Raw genomic sequence first — 23,576 nt, forward strand, 5'->3', positions numbered from 1 at the left:
GATGTATTTTTAATACTAAAAAAAATATAAAATTTATTTTTTAAAAAAAGGACAATTTGTGAAATTATACTGAACATTTTGGCAATACTGTGTGGAGGGGGAAATGGGTTCATCAGTTTTAAAGATTTAAAAGTGAATTAAGTGTAAATAATGACGTCACATCCGACAGTCCAAGAATACTTAAAAAAAAAAAAAAAGAGAGAGAGATGTCTTAATGTCAAATTACGAATAACCGGGAAATTATTTTATTTTCAATTAGCGGCTAAGACTCTCATGTCGCCATTCCCCCCAGTGTGGTTTAACTGTCGGCTGAAATGCTAAGATTCTGGATTAAAAGACACTTCTCCATCAGCCTGCTGTCCTCTTCTTCTCCTTTCATCATCAGCAACATATAGATGAGAGAGAGGAGATTACAGAGAGGCATCACAGAGCAGCTCCTCATTCCGACCTCCTTTTGTGATGATATTGATGATGACGATGACCAAATGGACAGCTTGATATTTTTTTTTTCTTTCTTTCTTTTTTTTTTTTTTTTTGGTTCTCGACCTCGTTATAAAGAATCAATATTATATCAAGGGGTAAGTTTCCGTGATAAAGGACTTTAGCCACTCCAGCTATTCATCATAAGCCTGTAGCAAGCAGATAGGTCAAAAGAAATTATATTGCACTAAAGAGAGAGCCTCCTTATCTCTCTATAGCAGAGAGGTGGAGGGACAAGGCGATCGATACACGAGCTGGGGTATCTACTTCTTGCAATTATCAATAGCTGATTTTTTTTTCTTCTTCTTCTTCTTCTTTTTTTTTTTTTTTGTTTTTGTCTTCCCGGGACTGCATCTATTAATACCAGATAATAATAATGGACATAAACTTCGAGAAGGGGATGATGAAGGTGAAGGTGGAGGATGGATGGGAGAAAAGTTTGCACACGCAATGACCTTGCTGTCAAGGAAAAACTGTCACGTTTCTTTCTTTTCTTTTTTTCTTTTTTTTTTTATACAGACGAAAAATAGCCAGAGAGCAAAAAGGACACAGTGATTCCTGCATGCACGCGCAGCGCGATCACTTTCTTTCCAGAGGAATAACGTGCGTGCGCGCGCGCGTATGTGTGTGTGCGTGTGTAAGATGCAACATCTGCAGCACCGTTTGGTCCCGTGCTTTATTTATACAAGACCGAATTACAATAAATAATCAGAAAGAAAAGAACAATTATATATATATATATATATATATATATATATATATATATATATATATATATATATATATATATATATATATATATTTGTTTATTTCTGTATTTAAATATGCATTTTAAAAAAGTCGCAATTACATACAGGGAAATGAATGCGCATTTGAAACATGATATTTTATTATAAGTAAATATACATTTTCGCCGTGCTATAAGAATGTTAGATGTTAGATTTCGTATCCTAAAACCGGGATCTTGGAAAAAAAAAAAAAAAGAAAAGAGAAAAATCCGAATGAACTGATATAAACAAATGACGATCCATCCATCCATTTTCTATACAGCTTATCCTACAGGGTCGCAGGGAACCTGGAGCATATCCCAGAGAGCATGGGGCACAAGGTGGGGTACACCCTGGACAGGGTACAAATGAAGGCGTCTTTGCTTATTTATAAAAGCCGGAAAATGTACTTATATATAAAAATAAATTAATTGGATCATTTTGACCAAACAGAATGAAAATACGCGTCTACAAGAATGTAAAAGCCGTGCTCTATTCGTGTGCTGATAAACTCAAATTCAAGACCCCACCCCACCTCACCCCCATCTCCCCCCTCCCTCCCTCCCTCCCTCCCTCAGCAGGTCAACCTTTAAACGCAAATGAACTTTTTTTTTTCTCCTCCTAAAAAGAGGGAGACATTTCCTCTCTCTACAAATCCACAATGCGCCCATGTCTATTTCCTCAACGGCACACACACACGCACACACACACACACACACACACACACAAAGAAGTTCACCTCCAGCCTGCAGTGGCGTTTTAACACGTCCTGTACGAGTAAACATACAGCTGGAGAAATCTCACTCCATTACATGGACACACAGTTCTGAGCTGAACAGAAAGTGTAACACCATGAGATCTGACTTATGCGCAATTATCAACGATGCGTAATTCATGACGCTTTAATAGGTACAGTACAAACAAGTGTGTGTGTGTGTGTAGCAATATATATATATATATATATATATATATATATATATATATATATATATATATATATATAGGAATAAATGATTAAAAATCATCATTTTCGGTATTCAAGATCACAACCCTTAATCCAGGTTTAAACCTTAATCCAGAAAAAAAATAAATAAAAGGAGATAAAAACGCGTGCCTGGGTCGGTGGCCGGCGCTTTTATTTATTTAACGCTCCAAGCGCGCAAAAAAAAAAAAAAAAAAAAAAAAAAAAAAAAAAAAAAAAACAAAAAAACGGTGCGAGGGGGGAAAAGAAAACGGCGCGGTAGGCTACATCCTAGCGGTCGCTAAGCGCAATGGGCTGAACTTAAAGCCCTGCGGGGTGGGGAGGGGAGGAGGGGGTTTAAACTCCCTCTCCCGCGCCACGCAGCCTCCACACGCGGAACTACGGGGCGCAAGCGGTAAGCAGCCCTGCTACACGCGCCCGCACAAGTTTCCCTCGCTGCTGCGCCCGAGCACGCGGAAACGATCCGAGCATCGAATGTACTTTTTTTTTTTCTTCCTTATCTACTCTCGAAACAACAACAACAACAACAACAACAACTGGAAGCGAAAGACATTAAAAGTCGCTTTGAGCTGAGCGCGTTACCGGGAACGAGGACGCGCTTCAGGACTGAGCGCTGCTTCACCGACTAAAACTTTCATCCTTTTTTTTTTTTTTTTTTTTTTTTTTTTGCTATTAAGCATTAAGACTTCACGCGCGCGCGTTCTGCAAACTTTTTACGCACGTCTCTTTTTTCCTTCTTCTCCTTCGTGTGTCTTGTTCATCCAGCCACTTCAGAAGGTTACAAAGCGAGCGTTTTTCCTTTGATTTCATTTTAATCAGCACTTGGGAATAACTTTTTTTTTTTTTTTTTTTTTTTTGGACAGAGCACGAAGAGGACGCTGCAGAGTCTATAGACAGAGAACACCCGAGCTAGGGCTATTAGAAGGACCGGAGGACGGCAGAGGAAGCAGCACCGGGGACACTGAAGGTACTGGAAGCACACTTTCAAAGCGTTGCATGGTGTTAAAAGTTGTCCTCAACATGGACGCGCGAAGTTAACAGCTGTCGGGGGAATACGCGGCGGGCGCAAACGCGTGACGCACGCACGGGTATGCAAGCAAATCACAAAGAAAGCGACGAATTCCCGGCACTCGCGTGGCGAAAAAAGGGAAAAGAAGCTGCTGACCTTCCTGTGCTGAAGACCCCCCCGAGTGCTGGGCGTTAATACGGGATTTGGAGCTCTGCGCGAAGAGGAGGAGGAGGATAGAGCGCACGCGCGCGCGCGCGCACACACACACACACACACACACACACACACACACACAGAGAGACAGATAGTTCGAGGGCGAAGCGGCTAATTGCCGAGTCCGTCCCTCATTTCCATATCCGGCTGGAGCTCGGCCAATCCCCCCTCGCGCAGCACCGTTAATCGCGATGCATTATTCACTATCATAATTATATACCGGACTTTCGCGCGCGACGCTGCAACCTCGCTTAATTTTCCGTCACCTGACTGTTTTGCTGAACGGGTGCTCTTTTTTTTTTTTTTTTTTTTTTTTTTTTTGTTATTGTTGTTATCTCTTTTTGCACGCCGATGCGCGTGCAAAAAGCGGGGCCGGGTGGCAGCGCATCATCTTCATCCTCACCATCACCTTCATCATGTCCCGACGGAAACAGGCCAAGCCGCAGCATCTCAAATCGGACGAGGAGACTTCAGCGCTCGGGCTGGGATCGGAGAACGGTGAGTGGCTTATTCACAACTCAATTCACAAACTTTACAACTTCTGCGTGCACGGTTACTAAAGGGTTCTGGCACATCACAAATTTAAAGAAAAACAAAAACAAAACAAAACAAATAAAAAAACAACAACAAATGATCCACAATAATAAAAAATTAAACAAACAAATAAATTAAATTAAGATGATGTGCAATTCTTTATTTGTGCTCTTGCAGTTTTTAAGGGATGCACGTGAAGTGCGTGTTTTTTTTTTTTTTTTTTAAATAATATAAACTCATTATTAAAAAGGTTCAATTTGTAGATTGTAGAAGGGAAAACGATGCTTCTCGGAAACATCCATGAAATATTTATCAGTACAGCAAAAGGATGCAACGCTCACGAGTTTGTAATTTGTTCTGCATTACTGAAATATATTTAGTAATAATAATAATAATAATAATAATAATAATAATAATAATAATAATAATAAGGTACAAAGTTATAATGTCGGAAAAATCCTTAATGTCGGATTATATTTTTTGATGAGCAATATCAGGTGTTTGTTTGGAGATTGCGCCTCCATAGAGGCACGTGATTTTCACGTTTTACACAGCAGAACTATTTCTCCACCGTTTCCCAAAATGTACCTGTTGTAAAAGTGCTCAATTAAATAATTCAGCTATTAAACAATAACGTTTGCGTTCCTGCTTCAATCCATCTGCTGTACTGAAACTTCATGTCACTCTGCAGTGCTACACTTTCCCCAGATTTAATTGAAATATATTGTTTTGGATAAGATAAATCTTTTTTTTTTCTCTCTCTCTCTGTCCCTCTTTTTTGTTCTATGGAGAAAAAAAAAAAAAAGAAAGCCCAGATTCAGAAAGAGAGCCAAGTTCTTGCACACTGAGCCCTTGTTTGCACCCAGATGTCCATTGTGCTGGTGTGTAAAGAAGCCTATTGCATATTCCCAGCTAGATTAAGTGCAGAGCTATGCGTTATTTTATTTATTTATTTTTCCTTGTCATGGTAATGGTTTATTTATTTGTTTTATTTTATTTATTTATTTTTTTTCATTTGCTTCACATGACACTTTCACACTTCAGCTGTTACACGCCGGACACGTCCATTTCCGTTGGAATTGTCCTGTGCGTAGATGCTGCTTGGAGTACTGTTATCAGTATGAAGATGGGTTAATTCCAGGCAGCGTATGAGTGTTAGTGTAATCCCTTTTTATTCTCTCTGTATTAATAATGTCCATGTATCAGAAATATATAAAAGTCATGATATTTAAACTCATTCTGGATTGTCCTCCAGGAGACATTTTGATGTGGTTTTGAAATGTAAACATATTACACTGCATAATGCTCTCTCTTTTTATATATATATATATATATATATATATATATATATATATATATATATATATATATATATATATATATATATATATATATATATATATATATGCTAGATACATTTCATATATTAACCTACAGAAACATTCTGCACACAGGAGTTTCCATGTCTGTTGGTAGATGGCAGAAAGGTCTTTGCGCTCTTTAAAGCACTCATCATGTAATCCGTCCCAGCCTCCCTCTCTCTCTCTCTCTCTCTCTCTCTCCCCATCTCTCTCTCTCTCATCATTTTCCATCATTTTTTCATGTGCCGTAAATGATCAGAAAGCAAAACTTAGGTTAGTAGGTTATTAGATCTCGTGTCATTGACGTCATTATTTTAGCCAAGTTGAAGAGATTAAAATGATCCCTACTACCTTTAAAGATGCACACACACACACACACACGACACACACATACACACACCATGGCTGGCGTACAGGGACCTGGAAATTTCACCCCTGTATCTGTGCACTTAAAAGCACAAGAGAGTGTTTGATGGCGCGAAAGTCAAGCTCCTGGACTTGTTCAAACACAAACATCAGAAAGTCAAGAACTAAAACGAGTTTTTCATCCGCATAGCTTTAAACCGTGGAGGTCTCCTAAACCGCCCGAGAGCTTTTTCGGAGACGGACTGGCGGTTCTCAGGTCGCGTCTCGCTCGCTTGGAGTGCTGCAGCGGGCGACGCGCGGCTGCTCGTGCTGTTATCGATCACCAGGAAGTCAAAGCCTCTTTGTCTCACTGGGCGCAGCATCACGCGCGTTATAACATGCATTTATTCTTTTATGATTTTCATAAACTCACACCTTTTACGAGTCACCGGATGCCAGTCGTACGAAATTAAATGTGCACTGATGCGACATCCGACGTATTAAAAAATGATTATTATTATAATACTGTACGTAGCATTAAAAGACATACATTGTGCATTTATTTATACTGATCCTGACCGTGAGTACTTTCAGTATTTTTAGTTATTTCAGTGGACATCATATATCGTCCATTTATACTGATCCTGTATTGAGAATTATTCATTTTACACTACTGGTCCTGAACAGCAGTGATACATTTTGTTCTGGACATCAGTCATGTGATTGACATTTATACCGGACTCAGGATGAAGCCGAAATCTTTTAAAAACATTCCATTCATTAGGATTATGATTCTGTTGGATTTATCACTACAAGCCCTACGATATAAATTTATACGGATCCTATACTGTACAAGAAAATGTAAATTACAAAGCACTGGAAGGCTTAGGACATGCCGTTTTACTCATTATGTACTGATTTTAAATACTGATCAGTTTTATCACTGGATGTAACTTCTACTCAAATAAAATGAAAATAAAACAATACTAGAAAATCTGACTCATTAGAAACCCTGCATTATGCATGTATTCCGATAACTGTTTTGCTGGACATCGAAGTCATGTGACCTACATTCATACTGGACGCAGCATCCAAAGTCCTATTAAACGTACATTCAGATCATGATTCGATTCAGGATTTAACGCCGCGACCCTACGATACAAATCTATATACTTAAAAAAAAAAAAAAAAAAAAAAAAAACAGACAGTGTAATTACAAAGCACTGGAAGCCTCAGGATATACGTGAATACTGAGTACTGATTTTTCATAAATGTAAATCGTTTGATTCACTGGCTGTTGAACACTACGAGCCCTACAATATAGTACTGATTCTGTACTTAAAGTATAAAAATACTATACTATTTGATTAAAAAAAAAAAATCCTATATTATGAATTTACACTGATTACACTAGGTACTGAGTACTGATTTTAGTAAACTCATATAGTCTGTATTTCCCTGTTGTAACGTCACAACATGAGCTCTATGTTATACACTCATACTACTCCTGGTGAGTATTAAATGATGTACTTAATTACTGGTTCGCAGAACATTGGATTCTTTTTGCAGGACATCGGAGTCATGTGATTTACATTTCTACCGGACGTAGCGTCTGAAATTTTTAAAAGCATGCAACTCAAAAAAGCTGGACATGAAGTTACACTGATTCTACGCTTAAAAGTATTTTTTTTAAAAAAAAAAGAAAAATACGACAAAATCTAGAAACTGACGTGTGGTGATATGGAAATCCTATTCTGAGTACTGAGTGCTGATCTTAGTATAGTTCTGTATTCAGGAACATGTACTGAATATTTCCTGGACATTAGAAAGTATGTCCTACAGATCCTGCACCGAGTATGACTGATTCCAAACTAATTTCGCCGATTCTGATTAGAGGAAATATTCCGCGTACGTTAGTGTAAATTAAGCGTTTATACTCGACCTAGCGTGTGAAGTACTGAAGTCCTGAAAATTCAGGTTTGATCTGATTCAGTGGATATAATACAGTGCATGGTGAAAGGATGAACGATGATTTCGACTCATTCTTTACTTTACAATAATATCAAATCTGATTTCATAGATTTGGACCTCCTGTATTTTTTTTTTTTTTAATCCGTTTATGCCGATTTTGATTCCGGGTACTGATTTTAGTGAACGTATCTTAAATTCCATTCTTTCGCTGGACATTTCGAAATCCTGCGATTTACATTTAGTGTCAATAGAACTGTGCTGTAGACTGGTAGCAAAAATATCTCTCGCTCTCTCGCTCACACACACACACACACACACACACACACACATATATATATATTTATATGAAGATGATGCACTGCTTATACACACCCTTTGTAATACAGCCACATTAAATACTCTCATATTAAGTATATGTAACTCATATAGAGCAGTTTATATGTACACGTTATGGAGATTTTAACAGGACCGATGACGTCACTGACTGATGTGTGTGTGTGTCAGAGCAAGTCTACGAGGTCACACACATCACACAGCATTAAACAGAGCACACACTGTGTCACCTATCGCACTGAAACACTGTACATAACCGCCGATTCATTTTACTCGATCAGTTACCTAATGACGTCGCGTGTTACCGAGTTACGAACAGCGCGACGTGATTAGCTGACGAAACCAAGGCCTAGCTGTCGAGCCGTCCACACACACACACACACACACACACACACACACACACACACACACACACACACACACACGTCTGTTTCAGACTCTAAAACGGATCTTTTCGGACGTTTCGTGCGTTTACATTGTGTGTGACTGTAGCTCATTTTCATCCTCCGTCTTATACTGTTTTTTTTTTTTCCCCCCTCTGATTCACGGAATATTTCAGCACCTTTTTTCCTTGGAGTTATTTGTTTGTACCTTTGAGTCTGTCCTGTAAAATCCAGGAAGCAACGTTTAAGCTGTTTTTCACCCAGAAGCGTGATGCGTTTTTGTGTAGCGTGATTAGATGATGAAGCTCAGGCCATGCTTTCCAGGATACGTCATATGTGAATCATTCTTCCAATATTACATTTACAATACTGATATCATAGAAAGAAATGACCGGAAAATGACATATATTTTACAAATAATTACACGTCAAGGTGCATTTCATCGCGCCCTGAAATGGCACGTGCAAACACCTGTGATCCCGATGTGAAAAATGAAAATCACGCGTGGAAACCAAAACTACATGTGCACTCCATGCGAAATATTAAAACGTCGTGAAAATAAACAAATTGTTTACTGTTTATAAATCAAAATGAATCATGAATCAATGAAAAGAAACCACAAAAGGAAACATAAAAACAAAACGCCCCGTATGTGGACGTAAATGAATCACGTGGGGAAATGAATCACGAATCAATTAATCAATGAATCATGTGTGTGGGGGGGGGGTTATCGCGAACGGAAAAATAAAACATGTGAGAAGAATTAGCTCGTACGTTAAAATAAATGAATCATTTGGGAAAATGAATCATGAATCAATGAGTCATGTGGGGGAAAAAAAAAATCACGAATGGAAAAATAAAACGCACGTGAAGAATTAGCACGTACGTTAAAATAAATGAATCACGTGAGAAAATGAATCACGAATCAATGAATAAATTGACCATATGGGGGAAAAAAAATCATGAACGGAAAAATAAAACACGCGAAGAATTATCACGTACGTTAAAATAAATGAATCACGAATCAATGAATAAATGAATCATGTGGGGTGGAAAAAATCACGAAGCGGAAAAATAAAACACGCGTGAAGAATTAGCACGTACGTTAAAATAAATGAATCACGAATCAATGAATAAATGAATCATGTGGGGTGGAAAAAATCACGAAGCGGAAAAATAAAACGCACGTGAAGAATTAGCACGCACGTTAAAATAAACGAATCGTGTTGAAAAATCGGATGCGAAAATGAATCAGTGAGTCATGTGGAGAAAAGTTGCAAAAGGAAATAAGAAAAACCATTTGAATCACATGCGCGACAGATGAAGAAAATAAAGAAATCGTAGGGGCGAAAAATTGCGTAAATAAATACAACAAATAAAAACACATGCACGACATGTGAAAATTCAAATGAAATGAATCACATTTGACGTCTCAGATGTTCTCCATAACCTTTCTGGGTGTACTTTAATAAATAATGCAAGATCAAATTAAGGCCTGCATGAAATCCTTAAAGAAACGCACACCGAGATGTCACATATCGTACCGAGACGCCATAGAGACCGAGCGAGTCATTAAAGCTCGTGACGCAGTGTGTTGCTGAGGGACGAGCTCGTGATTAGATGACAAATCTCAGGCCCTGGATGTCTGATCATTCACCCTCAGAGTGCGCACATGCTGTGTTATCGGGGATAACTTTGATTAGATTAGATTCAATTCTGTATTTTTTTGCTGTCAGAACAGTACACACGTTCATTTCGTCACCCGTTTCCTACGTATTCGATTCCTCGGGATCGAGACGCCGTGTTCGAGTTAAAAAGAGCACCTGAATGACACCTGTTGTCCTGAAACACCATCGTTATCATCATCGCTTTCGATCATCATCGAGAACGTAACGGCGTAGAGAACCCGAAGCCTAGACAGAGCGCGATCCGCCTCACGCAGTCCGTATACCACTCTTATAATCACTTTAAAGAGGAATTTCTCGACGTTCAGTCCACGTCACATACTTGTAAGCTTGCTGTTGAAATCAGCGGTCCTCACACAGCGGTTCGTGAAGTATAACCAGTTCGTGTGTGATATTTATGTCATCAAAGCGAGCATTATCCAAGTTTTTCTACTTATTATCGTGTTCTTCTAGTTGCTAGCGTATTCGCCTGATCACTTTGAACGGAATAGGTTTCATCCAGAGCTTGAACCTAATTAAAAATAATAAGAATAAAAATGGACAGCACTAATAACTCGATAAAATAATATCGTACGTATTTAAATAGCGAGCCTAATATTTGTTGGATTACGAACATTCATGCTGGATTTATTTTTTACACTCAAAAGGATCCCTGGCTCTGACTGGACAATTTATCATACTTGAGCGCTGGATGAATTCTAATGAATGATCATTTCAGGAATTTCAGGCTGTATATTGAATATTTGGCATATTTTGGAGATTATTTGTAACCCTGTGCCTGTTTCGCATCACCCCACATTCTCCCCTGAGAAGCCACCGGCCTTTTTTGTTTGTTTGTTTGCTTCTGTGGCTTACGTATTCAACATCGTCGGACCCCTTTCGAATGTGAGAAGGTGTGAGCTCATGCCGTGCCAGCGACCGATCCGTGCCCCTACACCCCCCCCCCCGGCCCCCGGTGCCCCCCGAGGGTGGCGCTTTGATAGCGTGCGCTGATTTAACCTTTGCCTGCACGGCGCTGCCAGAGGCGTCTGCAGCACGTCAAGCTTATAATACAATTAGTACATGTGTGCCGGTGACCTTGGCAGGCCGTCCTCCAAAGTGTTAACAGTGACGGCCTTTCATCTCCGCCGCCGCTTCCGCTTCAGATCAGCGCGCACACACACACACACTCCACCCCCCCCCGCTTAAACACTGTGGGGGGCCTGAGGGTCCTCAGAACACACACATATACTCACTCAGTCGCTCTCTCTCACACACACACACTCGCTCATGAGCACATGTGTTTATGAGTGTTGTCGCTTACTCTTTCCTTCTCTCCCTCTCTCTCTCACACACACACACACACACACACACACACACACACACACACACACACACTTTTCATCCAAACTCGTATAATTTTTTCACCCATCTCTTATACTCATATATTAAGTCCCGGTTTGTCACATAATTGAGTTATTAATCACACCTCCTGTTCTGAACTGATATAATTAATTGACAAGTCAATGGATCAGTAGTACTATCATTGTTATTATTATTATTATTATTATATAATTATTGAATTGTTTAATTCATTATTTGCTTTTTTTTTTTTTTTTTTTTTTTAATAATAATTTCCTGTCGTTTTTCATCCTGCAGTGGAGATTTCATTACATATTTCAGTAATATTGTCATTGATTTATTAGTTATGGACATCACTATGCAGGTTATAGTGTTTTTTTCTTTTTTTGAGTTATTACTGTGTATGTTGTGTACTGAACCAGTCCCCTTAATGAATCCGGTTTCAAATCGAAAACTCACTCAAACATTTGTCAGGTTTCAGGTTCGGCGGCTAGAACGAATGTAGATTTTAAAGGAATGTAATTAAGGAATAAAAAGCTCTAATGGCTGTAATAAATAAATAAATAAATAAATAAATAAATAAATAAATGATGGGACTGATTTGGCTCACATGCCCAGTGTTTGAACGGTGGGATTACTAATAACAGAAGTAATCCATTTTTTGTACAAATAAATAAATAAATAAATAAATACAATTTTTACAGTGAAATAGGTTCCCGGCTGTAACAAAAAAAATAAATAAAGAAAGAAAAATTTAAAAAGGTATGTACACACAGTATAAACACACCTAAATCCGACTAATCGAGTGTTTTTCATTATAAAAGGTACCGATATTTCTATCTGCATGTGGAATTATTGGTGTATAGAGGAGCAGAATTCAAGCGAATTCTTGAAGCTCGTCAGCGCCATGTTTTGTTTTATTCCTGTCATTAGCTGAGGGTCTGAGGACCACCCACGCAGGCCGAGCAGCCGATCGTCCGGCCCGTCGAACGTGGTCGTGTCCTAATTACAGCTCAGAGCTTTGAGAGCAGATAGACGTGAGTGTGCGTTTAAGGGCCACGTTGCTGTAGTGCAGTAGTGCTGCGGTGCTGTCGGACAAATTGCCATCACTGAAGCCTGTATCGCACGACCTGCACAAACAAATCGTTAATGTTTTGGCTGCGGCGCATCTGTGCGCTACGACAAAGCGTCTTCTGTTCACACGGACACAGAGCGCTTACTGTACCACGAGGGCCGAGGCTGAGAAAGCCATCTCGCTTTTACTTCGCATCTCTACGTCTCGGTCTCTGTCTCTCTGAACAACTAGCACAAGCAGCAGTACTCAGTGTCTCTCTCTGTCTTTATCTCGGTCTTTATCTCTAACACACACTAAGCTCATCTTGGGTTGTTTCTAAGAGAGCCTGGAATTACAGACCTTGAATAAAAATAAAAGAGGTTTTTTTTTCTTTATTTTTGAAAATGATATCACTTGAAGTAATATTAATACTACTACTATTATTACTACTACTACTTCTGCTACTACTATTATTGCTGCTACTACTACTACTACTAATACTGCTACTACTAATTACTGCTACTACTATTACTACTACTACGAATAATAATAATAATAATGCATTCCATTTATATAGCACCTTTCTAACCCTCAAGGTCACTGACCAAAAAAAAAAAAAGAGGTGGGATTAGACTAACACACACTAATACGCTGTTCTTAAATTTAACAAACAAACAAAAAAACAGTTAAAATGATATCTTTTGAAAAATAAATATTGTGCAGTAATATAAAGAAAATAAATAAATAATAAGGTCCTCTATTTGTATAGCACCTTTCGAACACTTGCTGAATTCAATGTAGAAAAGAGAGAGAGCGCGAGAGAGAGAGAGAGAGAGAGAGAGAGAGAGAGAGAGAGAGAGAGAGAGAGAGAGAGAGAGAACGAGAGAGAATACTAGACTAACACACTAAACTAATGCTCTTCCATTAAGGCCATTACACACTTTAAGTAACAAAAAATAATTTTTTTCTTCATTTTTTGAAAATGTTATCACTAGAAATAATATCACTTGACATAATAATAATAATAATAATAATAATAATAATAATAATAATAATAATAATAAAGTCCTTCATTTATATAGCGCCTTTATAACACTAGAGTTACTGACAACAACAAAAAATAGAAAGGTTTTACAGGCAACCTTTTGCTTTCTATCTTTCTCACTCTGAGGTAATCTTCCATCGTTCCTCTCACAGCCAGATCTCAAATTTGGGTTTAAGAAGAAAAAAAAAAAAAAAAATCTCTTCGTTTATTTTTAGGAAAGCAAATTTTTCATTCTTCCTGAATTCAGTGTCGCTTCTCTGATGCAGAGACAAGTCACTCCTCTGAGTAATCGGAGCCAAGAAAAGAAACAGAAAGGAAAGGAAGAAGGAGCAGAGAGAGAGAGAGAGAGAGAGAGAGAGAGAGAGAGAGAGAGAGAGAGAGAGAGAGAGAGGGATTTGTCAATGAAAACAGTGCCTTGAGAGAGAGAGAGAGAAAAAAACCCCAGAGGTGCAATGGAAAGAAAGTGGCATTTGCGGAGGAATTTGTGAACATTGTTAAAAGCAGCAGGCATCCTCGTGTTGCTCCCCTCCCTCCTGCTTCATCACTCGCTTAAAGCGCTTTGAAACGCTTACGAGAAGATGAGAATGTTTCAAATAACCCAGGGAGGGGTGGGTTAAAGGAGAACCAGGAAATGTGTAGAGAACCTGGAAAAAACATGAGCGCGCACACACACACACACACAAGCTTCGGATTGTGTTTATAGGAAAGCAGTCATGAATGAAAGGGATGTTTAAAGGGAAAATCATCTGTGTGTGTGTGTGTGTGTGTGTGTGTCAGGAAGACGAGCCGTGTGTCATTCCTTAACTCAGTATCGAAGATGTCCTGGAAAGATGAGTGTGTAATCGCTCTGCGCTCTCCGTCTTCCCTCAAATCGGTCGAGGAGCTCAAAAACCTGATCTGATATAATATGTCAGATTAGCGGTTTCAGTTAGCACGCCAAAGATCGTAGGCCGAGATAGCTCGCGCGATGAGTCGAAGCCTACAATCGCCCTATTGATTCCTCACCGCTTCATATTTGCATTTGAGGAAAGGAAGACTCTTAAGGGGATGAAAATGAATCAGATTTTTTTTTTTTTTTGCAAACGCCTTCCTTTCTCGCGAGAATCAATACACACACACACACAAAGCATCAAACACACACACTCGTTCCCTCTCATTTCATTACACACACTCTTCTACTTGCTTCCTCACAGACACACAACCTCTTACAGATGGATTTTTTTTAAAGAGCTTTATATATTAAATAATACACACAATAGAAAATACAAAACGTGTGTGTATTAGATATTGTACATTCGCTATATTATCATCATCATCATCATCATCATCATCTCTATATGAACACGTGAGGATCTAACGCTTTAGTTTTACTCATTCTTTTCACATTTAGCCAAACTGAATTAAGTGTACACAATACAACTCCTACTGTAAATACCATCAAGAAACAATAATGATAATTACTAATATTAAGAATATTAACAACCTCAATTTCCTTTTATTCTATTAAAATAAGAGAATTTATTGTGAAAAGTTGGGGGGAAAAAAACGAAATGTATTTTGGAAAGAAAGCCATCTTCCTTACTCGGAGAGAAAGAAAAGCAATAAGGATAATTTTCTGTTAATGATTATTCCACTCCAAATAGGGTCTGACCTTTCACCCTTCAATTATGGAAATGAGCCCCACTGCGAGTGAGTCGGCAAAACCTCTCAGTCAATATTCCGGCGCTTTCCAAACCTCCTTGCTTTAGTGATGCTTTTAAATATATTATGAGGAAGAGAATTTTCCGCAAGCATTAACTCTCATTTTAATGAATTTAACTTCCTTTTATATATATATATATATATATATATATATATATATATATATATATATATTTTTTTTTTTTTTTTTTAAATGCACAGTGAAATACATTATTTGGTAAATTGATAAGGTTATCAGTAGTACATGCTGATCGTGTATTTTATCAGCAGACACATTACTGGGAATTGTGATTGTTAGGCGTTCTCTTAAATACAAGCGGCCATTGTTCACGGAAATTGGGTTCACGTGAATCTCTTATGTTACAATGCTTGTTTTCTCTCTCTCTCTGCGTGCGTGTGTGTGTGTGTGTGTGTGTGTGAAGGTAAGGGTGAGCGTTAGAGTTAATCACGGCGCCTTTCCACTTCTTTAGAAAAATATTTTTACCAGAGCAGCTCGAGAATGTAGTTTCTTGACAAAAATCAAATGCTGAATTTTTTTTTTTTAAACATCATATAGTTAGGCTTCATATATATATATATATATATATATATATATATATATATATATATATATATATATATATATATATATATATATATATAAAAATTTTCCTCTCATACACAAAGTGGAAGTTGGTAATTGGACTCAGCACGCTGCTATAAAATTTAAATGTATTGTCACAAATAATTAAGGCATATTGTTACACGAGAAGCATATGCTTTCCCGTTAGACTAATCATCTCTCGTTACAAGCTAAACATGTCTGTGAAAGGTAAGGGCACAGAGAGAGAGAGAGAGAGAGAGAGAGAGAGAGAGAGAGAGAGAGAGAGAGAGAGAGAAATCTCTTCTTACTTTGGCTCGACTAATCATGTCTTTTGGCAGGGTCGAGTGGGTCTCTGAAGTGAAGCAGTCACTCAGTTTTCCATGTAACAAAGTAGCAGGCGTACTCGGTGGAGATAATTAACATACGCCACATCACACACACGTACAAACAAATGAGTACCGGTCCTGTCCTGCTTTCTTTCGGATGCATGGAAACGTAAACCGGTGCGAGGCTGGTATTTCACGGTTTGATTAGGTGTGAATTCGGGAATCGTTCGGCGAGTGTCTCTCGCGCCGTGTCCACATGACAGCTATATGAAGAGGAAGTGGCTTCCAACAACTGTGACTGAACATATGTAACTAATCAGAGGCATTGCTGCTTTGGCAGAACCATGTAATTTACTCTCGCAGGGAGGACCAAAGAGACAGTGCATGATGAAAGACATGAGGATGGAAAGAAAGAAAGAAAGAAAGAAAGGACATCCTATATCCTGGAGCGTACATATTACATACATGCTACCGACTCCATGCTCGAACCCAGAGTTACGACGTGCTTCTCATTTAGTAGGAGTGCATCCGTGGAATAAATAGTGAGCAATGTGTTACAAATCCGTGAAGCATACATTACAAAAAAAGGCTTTAATTATGAAGCAAAGCAACAACCATCGGTTCTGTCAGAACGCAGTTATTGTGCTGATGAGTGAACTGACTTTGCTGAAGGTTAAACCTATCACCTGGATGAAATGCAGAGGTTGCATGTTACCCTAGCAATGCTAAATAAGAGGCTTAGGCATTTGAAATTCAGGTGGAAATGAGGTGGCTTGATAGCAGAGGGGAATCCTAATGGGGCCATCAAAGACCTGATTTGTACTCAACAAGCAAGGCAGCTGTGAATTGTATAAAAATATTGGAAATCAATAGCTCGTATGGAATTTCATTAAGCAGCAGTATCCACAATTGATAGGCCCTCATAATTTGATGGATTGCACAAAGAAAATTATTAGCTGGCTCTATGGAGAGGAGTAGAATGCACAAAACCCCGCTCTGAGAATTGGTGAACTAGGATGGTTTGTTGGGAATTTAAAAAAATAAATAAAAAGAATATCGATTTTAGTCATGGTAAGGTGAGAAAAAAAAAATTAAAGGTTAATTCGTAGGTGTTGTGCTGAAAAGTGTGTTGAGTGTATGTGCATTATTTATTCATTTATTCTGTGCTTTGCCTCTTTTCTCCTCGCAGTCTCAGGTGAGATCCTGGACGATGCCGACAGCGGTAACGAGAGCCGCAGTGGTAGTGAGGAGACCCATGTGTGTGAGAAATGCTGCGCTGAGTTTTTCAAGTGGTCTGACTTCTGCGAACATCTGAAGAGCTGCACCAAGAACCCACTTGTGCTTATTATTAGTGAGAATGAGGTAACACCGGACTTGACACGGGAGTACCCAACGGAGCCCTCACCCGTGCCCAGCTGTTCGAGTGAGCCCGCAGACAGCGAGGAGGCAGGCGAGGGCCGGCACACCCCAGCTGAAGTGGACGATGGTGCGGAGATGACTTTGGAGCAAGTAGCCAGCCTTGATAAAGATGAAGAGCCCATGGACTTGGAAATGTCTCCTGAGAAAACACTGGACCCTGAAGATCCAGATATATCACCAGAGCCTGATGTCAGCCTACCTCAGCTTGACACAGCCCAGCCCTCTGGGACAGGTTACAGTATGCCCAGCACAAATGTCACTTTGGAAACACTGCATGGAACCCGAGTGGCTGTGGCGCAGTTTGCCCAAAGCTTCCGTGGGGCAATAGCTAGTGGCATGTCCACCATGGCCATCCCAATGATCCTGGACCAACTGATGGCTTTGCAGCAGCAGCAAATTCACCAGCTTCAGCTGATAGAACAGATCCGTAGCCAAGTGGCCCTAATGAACAGGCAGAACCCTGCACATGCGGCTCTTAACCATCATACACACCACAATACAAATGGTGGCTCACAGCCATCATCTACCACTGGCCTTCCCACAATTCCCAGTCAGCTCCAGCTACATGGCTTCATTACACCACCTGTCCACCAGCTCCCTATAAGGGTGCCACCCACTTTAAATGTCCAAGGCCCAACCTCACTGTCTTCTGCCTTGGAAGGGTGTCACTCCCATGTCTCAAAGACAGGCAGCCAGCTGTCCAGTTCTATAATGAACAGCAACACCTCAACAAATTCCTCATATCCACCATCGAGCTGTAGCGTAATTCCTTCCTTGCTGCCACTTCAGAGTTCAATCACTACTTGCAGCAGCAGCAGCAGCAGCAGCAGCAGCAGCAGCAGTGGAGCTGGAACTGGCATCAGCAGTAGTGTTTCCCTCCCTAGAAACACTTCAAGTCCTCCAACACTGACCCATGGAAGCCTGCTGAGCTCCCCTTCTAACCTTCCCCTGATGCCTCCAAGTTCCTCAAGTAGTGTCATCTTCCCCAACCCGCTGGCCAGTATTGCAGCCACAGCCAATGCACTTGATCCTCTTTCTGCCCTGATGAAGCACCGCAAAGGAAAACCTCCTAATGTCTCTGTATTTGACAACAAGCCTAGCTCAGAAGACCCCTTCTTCAAACATAAATGTAGGTTTTGTGCTAAGGTGTTTGGAAGTGACAGTGCCCTTCAGATACACCTTCGTTCACATACCGGTGAAAGGCCGTTCAAGTGCAACATTTGTGGTAATCGCTTCTCTACAAAAGGGAACTTGAAGGTCCACTTCCAGAGGCACAAAGAAAAGTACCCACACATTCCAATGAACCCCTATCCAGTGCCTGAGTATCTGGACAATGTGCCAACCAGCTCAGGCATTCCTTATGGCATGTCGCTTCCTCCAGAGAAGCCTGTTACCACATGGCTGGACAGCAAGCCTGTTTTGTCCACAGCTCCAACCTCAGTGGGGCTGCAGCTTCCCCCAACCCTACCCAGTATGATCGGGGGGTATGGAGATTCGCCTAGTCTTACTCCCATAGGCAGGTCACCTCCAAGACCATCACCACCATCAAGTGAGTGTGCATCTCTGTCACCCAATGTTCTCAGTACTGAAGTAAGCACAACCCTCACTTCGGCATCTCCACAGCCCACCATGGGGAGTGATGTACCCCCAGTTTTGAAGCCAGAGGGGATTCATTTGCCATCCAACTGCACCACCAGACCTGGGGAGATCAGCATGCCCTCGACTACCGTGAGCCAGATTGTGCTGTCATCCACAACCACTACCACAACCACTACCACCACCCAGATCACAGACCCAGTGACCCCTCCATCCTCTGGCTCTCATTCCGCCCTTCCGATGATCTCAGATCAGTTCAAGGCCAAGTTTCCCTTTGGTGGCCTCCTGGACTCTATGCAAACATCAGAAACCTCAAAGCTGCAGCAGCTGGTAGAAAACATTGACAAAAAGATGACCGACCCCAACCAATGTGTCATCTGCCATCGTGTGCTCAGTTGTCAGAGTGCTCTCAAGATGCACTACCGTATCCACACTGGGGAAAGGCCTTTTAAATGCAAAATATGTGGCCGTGCTTTCACTACTAAGGGCAACTTGAAAACGCACTTTGGGGTTCACAGGTCTAAGCCACCTCTACGAGTGCAGCACTCATGTCCTATATGTCAGAAGAAGTTTACTAATGCGGTAGTGTTGCAACAGCATATCCGTATGCACATGGGAGGTCAGATTCCAAACACTCCTCTTCCCGAGGGCTTTCAAGACATGGACACAGATTTTAACTTTGATGATAAGAGTGTAGACAACATGAGCAATTATGATGATGACCTGATTGATGAGATGGAACAGGCCATAGATGATGAGGCAGATGTCAAAGATGGAGATGTGGACCCATTAAAACCAGCACATTCATATGGAGAGATGTCTCCAAGCCACTCTCCCCCAACTCCAGTCATCTCCAGCATTGCCGCTTTGGAAAACCAAATGAAGATGATTGACTCAACAGCAAATATGAATCGCGCCTTTAGCCTGAAGCCGTCTGAGAATGGAAGTGGGATCGGTGGAGAAAGTGGGGATGTGTTCAACAACGACTCATCCTCTGCCATGGGAGACTTAGAGACCCACAGTGTGGGGAGTCCAGCCTTGTCTGAGTCATCAGGCTCTATGCAGGCTCTTTCGCCTGCTCACAGTCAGCCTGAGAGCCATCGTTCCAGATCTCCAAGTCTGGTCAATAACAACAGCAGCAATGCAGGCGAGGATATCCAGGAGTCTGGTGCAGCTACAGCGACTGTGAAGTCGGAAAAGTCAGACACACCATCTCCAGGTTCTGTACCAGCTGAGCACATTGGTGTGCTAGACCTCACAGCTGCTCAGCCTGTCAGGCCTTATGTTAAAGAGGAGAACCAGTTCAGCATGTTGTTCTTAGGAAGAGATCGAGGTATGATAATGTTTGTCAAGTGGTATTTTTATGTATTTCCCTAAATTACTTAGAATAACTTTTAACATAAACTTGAAAGAAATATTTGCCTCAAAATGTCTTACATTTCCATTTTTTTCTGGTTTAGGTCTAACTGCTTCAAGCTTGATGGCCTCAGCACCAGGCCTAGTCAAACTCGAGATGAATGGCCACAGCAAACCGCTGTCTTTGAGTGAGGGCTCCCACTTGCACATGGGCCTTCAGGTGCCTGCCGCAGCACCTCAGACAACAATGAGCCCCAGCCTCAACCCAATGCTGGCACCGCCTCCACCACGCCGGACCCCCAAGCAGCATAACTGCCAGTCCTGTGGGAAAAACTTCTCTTCAGCTAGTGCCCTGCAGATCCATGAGCGTACACACACAGGAGAAAAACCCTTTGCCTGCTCCATCTGTGGGAGAGCCTTCACCACGAAGGGCAATCTGAAGGTAGGTTTAGATCAAACTGCAGCAAACAAATTTTTTGTTTGCAGCAAACAAAAGAATTTACATAACTACTACTCAAACCACGGTTTAATAATAAATAATACAATAATAATGTAGCATGAGTAAGATAAAGACGTAAATTTTCAATATGCTTAACACATTGGCATTAAATATAAAATTCTTTTTATAGCTTTTTGTTTTTAGGTCAAGTCAATAATCAATATAAAATTATCGCGCTATATAATTTAAGTATACACGTATTAGTTATAATTTTTTAGATTCCTTGGTATGTCATAGTTTACCTTTCTTTTTGTATTTTTTGTATTACCTTTCTTTTTGTATTTTTTATTTTTTTTTACAATTATTTTAGATGTTGGTGAAATTTGAGAATTAATTAAATAAAAACATGAATTTATCAACAGTGAAATTTAGGAATATTCAAACATCGGAAATCAAAGTAATTTTTTTTTTTTTACAGTAATTAAGCTATATTAAACAAACTTAATACATAAGATCATAATTAGAAATTATGCGAGTAGGAATCATTATATTAACATTTTGTTCTGAATTATTTAATTGAAAATTCTTCTTGTACATTAAAAAAAAAAAAAAAAAAAAATTACCTTGATTCTATAAAGCATTAGACAATTCTTCTTCTTCACTCACATTTTTCCTCCTGGCTCCAGGTTCACATGGGAACCCATATGTGGAACAATGCCCCAGCCAGACGTGGGCGGCGTCTCTCAGTGGAAAACCCCATGGCTCTCCTGGGTGGTGATGCAATGAAATTCAGCGAGATGTTCCAGAAAGACCTGGCAGTCCGGGCGATGAATGTAGACCCGGGGTTTTGGAACCAGTACGCGGCGGCCATCACCAATGGACTGGCCATGAAGAACAACGAAATCTCCGTCATTCAGAACGGGGGCATTCCTCCACTTCCCGTTAGCCTCGGAGGGGGGAGCATCCCTTCTCTGGCCAGTATGTCAGGGGGCATGGAGAGGGCACGCACAGGCAGCAGCCCTCCAATGACTGGCCTCGAGAAGACAAGCCTGGAGGTGGGAACTGGACGTCCCTTCTCTAGGTTCCTGGAGGACAACAAAGAGATCGGGATCAATTGATAAGTCGTCATTCAATAGGAAGACACAAACAGACTAAGTAAAGACTTCAAAGGTTCCTCCTTATCCAGTTTGGTCTCTTATGTACTATATTATGTACAGCTGAAGTTTGATATTCTGTTGGTTTTGGATCTATAGTATTCGATATTGAGTAGAAGTATTTCCCATCCTCCCGTTTCGACTATGAAGGAAAAAAAAAGAAAAGAAAAAAAAAAAAAAAAAAAACGTTCCATGTTTGAGAATTTGTCGTCTTGCAAGATTTGCATGGTACTTTTATTGGTTCTTATCAGTACATTTGACTGCTTTTAAGGATTATGTCACATAAATGAAGAATATCGTTACTCAGTTGATCTCTGAAAAGGAAAAAAAATGAAATGAAGAGCAATCTAATTGTGGATAGACTGACTAATGTTTACCTGATGTATGTTTTGAGGTACAAGACACAGGATTAGGTGAAACCGAAATACATTGTCGTAACGTGTGCTTATTTTTTTCACTCATGAAGTAGATACTTGATGGAAAAAAAAAAAAAAAGAAAAAAAATGTTTGAACTATTTTAATCTTTGCATTTAGTCTCTTGGCATTGTCTTATATTAATGTCCGGTGTCTTTAGTATTTATAATATACACGAAAGCGGGTATAAGAAAATATATTTAACAGCCCCAACATTTTATTGATCTTTTGTTTTCTAAACTTTAGACTTCTATTATGGCTGTCTCTTTCAATAAAGACAAAACGTCTCTTCATCTGGCCGATGCGGACACATTGCGAAGTTTTATTTGGAAATCTAGCACATGTCGGTGTAATGGACCTGGTACAAGATGAAAAAGCTAGGATATTGAAAAAGCTGCTGCCTTTACAGACTCGCTTTTAACCTTTGTAAAGACGAGAGACAGAGATATACAGAAACTTATTGTGTATAGAGTAAAAACAAAATTGGTATGCATATTTTGTATCACGGGAAAAAAAAAAAAAAGGATACCTGATTTGAGATTTGTCATGTTTGTGAATGCACTTTTTAGAGGAACGGTCTTGTCTGTGACTTATCATTAATGATCTGACTGAACTATCTATCTCATTTTGTTTTTTTTTGTTTGTTTGTTTTTTTTTTGTTGTTGTTGTTGTTGTTATTTTATTTTTTTATTATTATTATTATAATTTTTTTTTTTTTCATTTTGCCCGTGGGGTTCTTAAAACGTGAGTCATCGAGAAACTTCTGGAAAAAAACGGGGGTGAAGGAGCGTGACAGATACGGCTCTGTACTGAAACCCTCACCCCTTTGCTCACATCAAATAATAAAATCGTGAGAAAGGATCACGTCTGCTTGGATGGCATTTGTCTACTTGTTGTCTAATGGCTTTAATTGCAGTTGATGTTGTTGTTGTTTTGTATTTTTTCCAGTAGATCTCATTTGAAGTACAACTCTGAATTAGGTTCAGAACTAACGCATCGAAGGGAAAAGAAAAAAAAAAAAAAGAACCAGATCAGAATTTGTTAAATTTCATTTTGCTTTATCTGGAAATCTGTAGTTCATTTCC

At 39.9% G+C, this 23,576-nt stretch overlaps 1 protein-coding gene across 1 annotated transcript; it reads left to right on the forward strand.

Annotated features, from left to right (window-relative positions):
• Positions 1–2,349: 2,349 nt before the first annotated feature.
• sall3a (spalt-like transcription factor 3a) lies at positions 2,350–23,352 on the forward strand. The gene is made up of 4 exons (XM_053673702.1): positions 2,350–3,949; positions 17,303–20,461; positions 20,589–20,926; positions 21,610–23,352. The coding sequence occupies exons 1-4, from the start codon at positions 3,868–3,870 to the stop codon at positions 22,039–22,041; spliced, it is 4,011 nt and encodes a 1,336-aa protein (XP_053529677.1). The 5' UTR covers positions 2,350–3,867; the 3' UTR covers positions 22,042–23,352.
• Positions 23,353–23,576: the final 224 nt, after the last annotated feature.

This window comes from Ictalurus punctatus, chromosome 20, assembly GCF_001660625.3.
Source record: "Ictalurus punctatus breed USDA103 chromosome 20, Coco_2.0, whole genome shotgun sequence".
NCBI classification, from domain to species: Eukaryota; Metazoa; Chordata; class Actinopteri; order Siluriformes; family Ictaluridae; genus Ictalurus; species Ictalurus punctatus.

Excerpts from the sequence above, each read along its gene's own strand:
- sall3a (XM_053673702.1), top strand. The coding sequence starts at position 3,868 with ATGTCCCGACGGAAACAGGCCAAGCCGCAGCATCTCAAATCGGACGAG. Across the intron at positions 3,950-17,302 it reads CGGGCTGGGATCGGAGAACG|TCTCAGGTGAGATCCTGGAC; the intron begins GTGAGTGGCTTA and ends TTCTCCTCGCAG. Across the intron at positions 20,927-21,609 it reads CCACGAAGGGCAATCTGAAG|GTTCACATGGGAACCCATAT; the intron begins GTAGGTTTAGAT and ends TCCTGGCTCCAG.